This window comes from Cryptomeria japonica, chromosome 2 (genome assembly GCF_030272615.1).
Source record: "Cryptomeria japonica chromosome 2, Sugi_1.0, whole genome shotgun sequence".
Classification (NCBI taxonomy): domain Eukaryota; kingdom Viridiplantae; phylum Streptophyta; class Pinopsida; order Cupressales; family Cupressaceae; genus Cryptomeria; species Cryptomeria japonica.
This window is the reverse complement of record NC_081406.1, coordinates 592,955,043-592,964,481: the sequence shown is the minus strand read 5'-3', so window position 1 is coordinate 592,964,481 and position 9,439 is coordinate 592,955,043. Positions and strand designations below refer to the sequence as shown.

Below are 9,439 nucleotides of genomic sequence, written 5' to 3'. Positions count from 1 at the left end.
CATAAACCTAGTAGACCACACATATATAACTCTTGGTAGCCCTCATTATTCAAAAAGATGATTTGCACAGTCATATAAGTAAGGAGTAAAAAATGTAACGCAAACATCTGATGACCAACGAGCACAACCTAAACGTGGCTATTTCCACATTGATCGATGTTGATAGAAGATTTTGCCGCCCACACAGATTGCCCATATGCCATTACTGTCCAACTCTCAGCCACCCTCACAAGTATGAAAGGTTATTGTGCTAAGTCAACAACATATACAAAAAAACCTGTGTCCAAACATTTAGCCAAGGCAAAACTGTACATTCATGATTTCAATGGTAAATACAAACTTCATCTGAAAATCCAAGGCTTGCCATCCTCACAAATTGCATATATACCACTAGTGTACAGCTCTCAACCACCCTCACAATATGAAAGATTATTGTGCAAAGTTGACATGATACACGAACTTGTGTCCAAACATTTAGCCGAGGCAAAACCATACATTCATGATGTCAATAGGAAGAGCAAAGAATGATTTGAACAAGCAATCAATTGCTCTCTATTTATAGGAGATATCAAAGGAGGTGATGTAACCTACAGAAAATATAAATAGACTTCCTGGTTTGAAAAGATGTAGATGATATTTCCAATATTAAAATTGGAAAAAAATCAAAGAGAGATGCAGATATTCTTAATTTTATGTTGAACCAGATGCCGACCAAAAAAAAGAACAGTAAATAGAGGGTGAAGCGCTAACGCATGTCATGACCTAAATACCCAATTAAATGCTAATATACCCACCATCAATAATATGGATATAAGAAAGCAAATATCATTAGTAAATAAAGGTACGCTTGAAATATGAAATTTCAAAGAAGTCTACATACTTTGACTGATTTAATTGAACATAGCATATGCAATTCAAAAGTTTATTCGCAAAGGAGATCATTAATTCTTCACTAATGCTCCTAGTGGATTATATCATTGATTGTTTTGGTTATGCTTACCTTAATGATCCATTACTAAACTAATATGGAACAAAGGTCTAGCTTTAAAAATAACAAAGAATTACTAACAGAATGGAATTCCTCGCCATGAAAAATAACTGGTACTAGTGTTTGATGTCTCCAACTGCAAAGTTAGTAAGACACCATACAAAAAACAACATAGCTCTTGTATGAGCAAGATATTCCAATGAAAAATATATCAGCTGATTCTCAAAACTATAATGAGCTTTATCAGTGATGTTGTTATCACTTTTCAATGCTATTTGAGGGAAACTCCAAGAGCAAAGGACATTTGATTAATCAAAAAGGACTTAATGATTTAAGCCCTCCAAATTTGAAGGCATCGGCATTTGGCAAACCAACCAAATGTTGCCTGTACTTCCCACCATTTCTTACCATGTCCCAGACTACTTTTTTATCTTTAAAATGCATTTGGGAAGCACTGAGCCATGTTTTGTACATTTTCTATTTCAAGCTGTTAATTTTCCTTGAATCCTCTAGCACATTATGGGCTTTAGTTTACAGTCACAAATGAATGCTTTTCTTATTTAAAATATAGGTGACACTGCTTGCTTCAATGGGAAAGATTTGTTTAGACTTGCGAGGAAGATAGAAAAAGTTCTTGATCTGTTAAAGTCAGTTTGGGATATGACTGAAACAATAATTTACGAAAAATAAAAAGAATACTATCATTGCCAAACCTTCACTGCCACGTAACATGGTTACTCCCTACCCAAACCCTATGTAATCAAACAATTTTATCTGGGACAACATTAACCACATAATTGCACATTTGCACTTGGTCGAATTTCTCATCATTAATGAAAAATACAAATAGTGCGCTAAGAGAATAGGTTACAACAGCCTTGCCAAAATGGTTTAAACCAAACCAGGTGTAGAAAAACTAATTGTATAAACATATCAACAAGAAAGGGACAGATCAAAAAGTCATTAACATAACCTGACCAAACATATGCAAAATTCAATGAGATCAGAATCCTCTATCAGCATAAAAAATAACCGCTATTTGCCTACACCTCTACAATTATTTTAAAATGTAATATCTAACTCTTGTCTGTCAATAAGTTGCAAATCCTAAGCAAAACGGATATGATTCATTTCTGATGTCTTAATTTGCAAACAGAAAAAATGTTTCAAAATGCAACTAAAGAGGACCTTACCCAATCGTTCTGAATGACCAATATTTTCAGATATATAGTTGCATTCAGATACTGAGTGGTTATGGATGTGCCCTGAGCAATAATCAATTGGTTTTCCAAGAATGAGCTAGATTTGCATCAAGTTGATATGAAACCAGTATTCATAGCCTGGTTTACAATGCCTGAAATAAGATAACTGAAGGAGTTCCTGCTCTATTCTGCCATTATATTTGGCTACGCAGTGAAAAATATGTACAAGGACTTTGTGTTCAAAAGAACATGAGAATAGCCCCTGAAATGCTTAGCCAAACAATAGAATTGCCATGAGAAAATAAAGAAAAGTAGCAGGTTAAAAGGTTATTACGAATGATGGCTTATCATTCCTAGGCCCTGCAACAGAACGATATACATAAAGTTTCTCCACAAGATAGTCATTTTCTCCTTTGTTCTCTCTAATCATTTCAACATTAAGGGAAGGTATTATCTTTGCAAGCTCTGTGCAGCCATGCTCAGTGACTTTACAATCAGACATCCATAAAAATCTCATAGATTCATAGTGATGCAAACCAGATAAAAGTGCAGTATCTCCAAATGGGCTGTCCCTAATCTCAAGTTTTCGAAGATTTTTGCATCCATCCAGCACATATTTCATACTTAAGTCACTCTGACCAGCAAATGCCACTGATAAGATCTCTAATGATTTTCCAAATGTCCCAAAGTATTCAAATGCTTTGTCAGTAAGCAGACCTGATACTGCCAACCTTGTCAAGTTTTTGCAGTTTCTAACAATCGCACCAAAGCCTTCATCCATGGGTTCACCAGTTATATAATCAGGTTTGCACCGACCCATGATACAAAGACGAAAGACAGCTAAACTTTGACAATTATTTGACATGGTCACCACTGCAGCATTGGTCATTTGTTGACAAAAGTAGAGAATAGATTCAAGATTTGGACAACCCTCTGAAATGGCAACAAGACCTTTGTCAGATACGCAACTTACACCATTCTCTTGTACATCCACTGGAAACACACGCAGATCCCTCAAGTCCCGACATGTTTCAGCAGCTGCATGCAGTCCACTGTCTTCAACTGTATCCATAACCTGATGACAAGCATGTATCATTTATTTAAATTAATATTTAGAATTTTGAATATCGAGTTGAGAAAACATACAAATAATAACTCTGCCATTACAAAGGAAATCATTTGCTATAAAGTAAATGAGCCTTAACGAACAAGCTAACTTCTAAACAGTGGTTGTTTCTAGTTATTTATTCCTGTCAGAGTCACATGCACCCCTTCAGCACAGTTCTAGAAGAAATAGCCCAAGCTATGAAAGGAAGGCAGACACCACAGGACATAGGATATATGCGTAGTACAGAATTGCAGACATCATTGAAGATTGGATACAGGAGTATGAAGAAGGGTACAACTAAAATGCATTTTATTATCACTATCACCAGAAGGCGTAAATAGAGGTATAGGAACAGGGTACCAGGCCCTAAATCCAAGTTTCGTGTTGACGATGAAGGAAAACTCACTAGTTTGAAATGCAACCAAATTCGATCTGAGATGTATTGGTCATTCATCTTACTATACCTTAAGTTGTTTGTGAACTATTTCAGTTTGCCTTACGATGAATGAACCCAGGATCTTCCATTGACATTTTTATCTTAATCATAATGTTTATTGAGAGTGGAGAGGGGAAGATAACAAACCCAAAGACGCTGCAATTTATGGCAATGACGGATAACTTCTTCAAACTCTCTTCTTCCAATAATAGCAAAGCTGAAATTCAAGAAAGTTAAATTGCAGCAGACTGGATAGATGGCAGGGAGGTACTCTGGGACAATTTCACGAAAACCTGACAAACACTGAAGCAACTTGCAATTGCCAAAAACAGCATGTAGATTTTCTCCCTGTTCTTGAAAAAACTCAGACCCAAAAGAACCTGTTCCAAGAGTAGTAAGCTGAGGTGCTCTCAAAAGAAGTCGTTGCAGCTGTACTATAGAGACAGATCTATTCAGTCCTAGCTTTTTAAGGAAAGGACTTCGTGCAACCAGCCTTTCCAGTTCATCAAAGTTTATGGGGCACTCCAAACAATCAAAACTAAGTGATACCAAAGAAGTTGTTGTCTCAGGAAAACAGCCAATCCAATCAACGCTAGTGTTAGTTACTTCAGCATCATTCAATGTGAGTTCTGTCAAATATCTGCAGAAACAGATTTCCTTGTTAGAATGTCTTTGCATGATACCAACAAAATAGGTCTTAACAAAACGACTTTTCAAATCAATATACAACATAGATGCCAATGGTGAGCAGGGTTGAAAACTTGACATAACAGATTAATTTCTTGGAACTCCAGCAACAGAATCATTTTAGGTAAGTAGTGTACTGCATTAAGGGAGCCACTTACAACACATCAAAAGCCAAATGTCCAATGTTTCACCTCAACTTTAACATGCAAACATGAATAGATTGGAGACTTCACTTTATGACCATTCATGACTGTAAGTTATGTATGAGCTAGCTGAGTGACTGGTAGCTCAAAAGGTGTAGCTAGTCAGGTAATGGAAAATATCAATGGTAGTAGATAGACTCTACTACAAAAACCACTAGAGCACATAGGATCATCATATCTACTCTAAAGAAAACTCACGATACTTCAGCATGTTTGTTTGTCTGCTACTGCAGATAGTATACAGTCACACTTACAGGCATAAGTGCCGTGGACCAAAACAGTTTGTCAAGGTTTAACCTCAGGATACTAACTAGGGTTGATGGTCAGAATGAAAAGAAACAGAATTTTTTTTCTGGTTCTAGCCATCCTTGGAGACGTGCAAATTAGATCTTCATCCTCGACCAGACAAATGGATCATGGTATCCAAGGATAGTGACTACTAACATGTTTGTTGCACAAGCATTGTTAACACACTCACAAGGGCAGGATCCTGCAAGATGCAGAGTCAATGTGCTCTTGAGTAACTCTGGGTTCTTATGTTACCAACAGATCTGAGGGAAGGACTTGGGAGAGGGATTGTCCAAGTGAGTACCAACTGCCAAGTATTTAGCAAACAAATACCTACTGCAAAATAGGGTTATTTGGAAAAGATATATGCCTAAATAATTCAAAATGCTTAGAAAACTAGGACAGAAAATCCAACACGGTGCTCCTGTGTGAAACATTGCAATCATGACGATACTAATGTTTCTCTCACAAATCAGTGATATCAAGGGGACTAAACTGCGATATATGTCCCCAAGTAGGGTCCTATACAGCGCCATATGTGTATCTGATTACATACATGGGAACATATATTCTCAGATCCATGTGTTAGAGAGTTGTGAATCAGGTTTACAATACATCAGTTTTTTCTTAATTTTTAGCACATGAAATTAGAATATACTTCTCTCGAGTATGAAACCCTTCTACGCGTTGGGTTCTGATACTTCTCTTGAGTGTGAAACCTTTATAGGCGTTGGGTTTGGGGTTTCACTCATTATTTCAGTCTTACTTTTCTTAACAAGATCTATAGAACTAATATGTCATGCTGCTTTTTCCATTAGCATAACGGTTTGCAGTAATACTTCGAGGAAAATAGAAAATAAGAATTGTACCTGCACTTGCTCGCAATCATGGCAAGGCCAGTGGTGGTGAAGCCATCACAGCAAACTAAGATTAGCTGTTTAAAATTAGGAAAAGAATCTCCGATGGCAGACAGATCCTTGTCTGTCACAGTCATGCGCTTCAGGTAGAGTTTCTCAAGCCAGCGATAGACAGGTGCCATTGCCGGGATCCAAGGATACAGATTAGCCCCCCAATTAGGAGGAACCAGGCTGAAATCTGCAAACCTTGGTTTTCCTTTGAGAATCACAGACTTTATCCTGGGGAACCTTCTCACCACGATCTCTGGGGAAACAGCATAACAGTTCCCTATGAACACCTCATTCCTAGTACATGACTCCATTTTGTACCATGCCTTACAAACCAATGATACTGTATTCCTGTCTTTGTGAGATTTCACAAAGGCTAAAACATGTTCCAGAACCTCATAAGGGAAGATAGGCTGGGCTTTCATTTTAATCCTCTGACAACCAACTGAGCTGCCGCTCTCAGCGTTTTCCTCATCCTCCTCAATAACTTCACACTGCTCATCACCCATGTGTGCCTCTGATTCACACTCGAGGGCTCTCACTGCTTCATACCATCATTATTCCTTCTACACAGTAAAGATGCTTAGGGACCCATGGGATCCATTCTAAGGAACCCAACTCTTCGAAAAAAGAGGAGGAGCGGGCACCCAATTGAGAGAATATCCCAAAGGCTTACAGTAAACTCAAATGGCACAAGGATAAAGGGTGGGGATGGCTGAAATCTTATTGATTTGGGTGGAATAGAAAGCCTAGATAAAAATGGTGGGCGTTTAGGAGACAGGGGACATGAAAAACATGGTGGGCAGTTTAGCAGACAGAGGGGGAGCCGCTTCAACCCACACTCATGATTTGCAGTGCTATAAAAAAAAGGGAAGACGAAGAAGACCTTTGATATGAGATCTACCACTTACGTGGGCATTCCACCATCCATGACTTACCAAATATGGGGATAATGCCCATTGTCAAAATGAAGGAATAAATAGAATCGATGGGACAATGAGGACCTCAAATTCCTCCTCCTTCTCTTCTGCTGCAACGTTTATGGATATAGACACACATGAGACGCAATGATATGGTTTGGGGAAATGTAACTCCAGGGTGTGTGAATATGGAAATGGGTAAAATCAACCTGGCGGATAATCCTACTGTAACCAAGGGCCAAAAATATCTTCTTTTCAAAGGGTGTTTTCTATTCCAATGCAGTGTCATGATGGGTCAAACATAAACATCGAATATTAAAGAAACGCCCGATTCTGACCAGACACTGACGTGTAATCTCACTTACACAATGAAAATGCTACCGTACAACCCCAGATTCACAAAATCTCATATAATTACAGTGACATTGTTTACAAGATTAAAACTTTAAACCAAATAAAACTATCCCAGAAAGATTATCACAAGGAATCATACTGTATTATCCTAGTACTCCATTACAAAAACTTCAAAACCACAGTGCAGACAAAGACTTCCATGACTATCCTCCTTTTCCATTATGGCTTTATAGGTTGGATGCACAGATTAAGATTTGACAGAAGTTGAGGACATTTTTCACTTTTTTACAAGTATTTGAAAGGTACAGTAGATTAACTCACAGTATTTGTTTGTGAGAGATTGTCAGAATTATATAGGGATACAGCTACAAAAGTTTCTTCAGTGTAAGAAAAGATGTACAGGTGTTATTTATATTTAATCATGGAGTTTATAATGATAAAATGAGTGTTTGGTACTCAATGAATTTTCTATTGATTGGTAAACTCCCTTCCTTTGATTGGCTGTACAATCTCCTCCTTTTTACTTTATTCACTCGTTTAATCAGCACTTGAAATTCGTGAGCAAGTTATTTTAGGTGGGCAAATAATTGGGAGGCCACTCTTTTGTAAGGATATATTATTTAATTAATTGCATGTCGGTTATATTACGTTGCATCTTCTCATTGATGAAGCTACCAGAGTGGATCAACAAACTTGGTGGGGCATTTTGCTTGTTAGATATTTGATACAAAATAATTTATAATTTGAGAGAATATTGGAGATTTTAGAGTCAAAACTTAGCGAATATAAGTAAACTAAAGTTATGATGTTTTCATTATTATTGTATTTATTTTTTCATTTTGGAAATAATCAAAGAATATGGTATCTAGAGTTTGATTTTCATAACAAGTTCATTTTTTTGGTATTAAAACAATTCAAAAAAATAATATACATAAAAAGAATTAAGTTGTTAGACTATTAGGGAAAAGAATAATAATCATGATGTTGAAAGCTTTATACTCGCTATAAAATAGATGTATGGATGTAGATTTGTGGGACTTGAAGACTAAGAGAACTTTATTTGGTTTGCTTGACACACTTGCAATCTTTTACACGTATGCAGTTTGGGGTATTAATATAACAACTTGAAAATGGAGGTAAATGGAGAGAATCCAAAAGCAATTAATCACAAGCAATTTCAATTCCATATGAGATTCTATTAGGGGAAGTGTACCAATAGTCATTATAGCTAACTTCACACACCCACAAGTTCGTAATGGTACATTAGATTTTGAGGATTTTTTGTTGTTGTCTCCGCATACAACTTAACTGCTTATAGCTATTGTTTTGGCTTCTAGGTAGTAACAATGCATGTTGTGGGATTTGTTATGTGTGCAAGGGTCAAAAGTACACATTTCAAAGTGTTGTTGATACCTGCTTACAGATGCCCCAACAACTGTGCTTGTAAAATTGTCAATACTTATGCACAAATGCCCTAGTAGTCGTGCACTATGGGTACCAATAAAAGTGCACAAATGGATCAATTATGGTCCAAAAATGCTAAACAATGGGCACCTATTGGCACATGTGAAATTTATTAATCAACCTTTTTTTTAAAGTTATAATTGGGGGGTTGGGTGTGCAAGGAGTGTTTGGTTATTGGAACTATAACAGCTACTGGTGCTCTTCCCCTAATTAAAATAGGTGTTTTTTTGTTATAGGCATTGGAATGGTTCAAATGATAAGTTATCTAAAAAGACACAAAGTGTGGAGAACAATAATTGGTTAAGAATGGTGATTAACCAGATAGAAAAATATGTGAATGAAATATGACAAGTGGATGAGTAAATGGGATATAAGTAAGTGAATATAAGTAAAATAGAGTGATGATATTTTCATTATAGTATCTATTTCTTTCATTTTTTAAGGATGTCTTTTAGAATTAACAAAAGAATACAAATATCTAGGATTTAATTTTCATAACAAACTCATTTTTTTGGGTATTGAAATAATAGAAGGAAGTCAAGTCAACAAAAAACAATAACTATAAAGGCTTTATACTCATTATAAAATAGATGGGGGGACTTAGAATAGTGGGACTTGAAAACTAAGAGAATTCTATTTGACTTTCTTGTCACATTTGTAATCCTTTACATGTATGAAATTTATGGTATAATATGTCAACTTGAAAATTGAGGTAGGTAGAGAGAATCTAAAATAATTTAATCACAAGCAAATTCAATTCCATGTGAGATTTTATTAATTAAAATAGGTAATTTTTTGTTATAGGAATTGACAATGGCCTGAATATCAAGTTATCTAAAAAGACACAAAGTATGAAGAACTATCGTTGACCAAGAATGATGATT

The 9,439-nt window shown here is 36.2% G+C and overlaps 1 protein-coding gene across 1 annotated transcript; it reads right to left on the bottom strand.

Annotated features, from left to right (window-relative positions):
• Nucleotides 1-2,096: 2,096 nt before the first annotated feature.
• On the bottom strand, nt 2,097-7,467 carry LOC131051525 (transport inhibitor response 1-like protein). Its single transcript, XM_057986098.2, has 3 exons — nt 5,782-7,467; nt 3,882-4,374; nt 2,097-3,265 (listed from the first exon to the last, which is right to left on the bottom strand). The coding sequence occupies exons 1-3, from the start codon at nt 6,324-6,326 to the stop codon at nt 2,510-2,512; spliced, it is 1,794 nt and encodes a 597-aa protein (XP_057842081.1). The 5' UTR covers nt 6,327-7,467; the 3' UTR covers nt 2,097-2,509.
• Nucleotides 7,468-9,439: the final 1,972 nt, after the last annotated feature.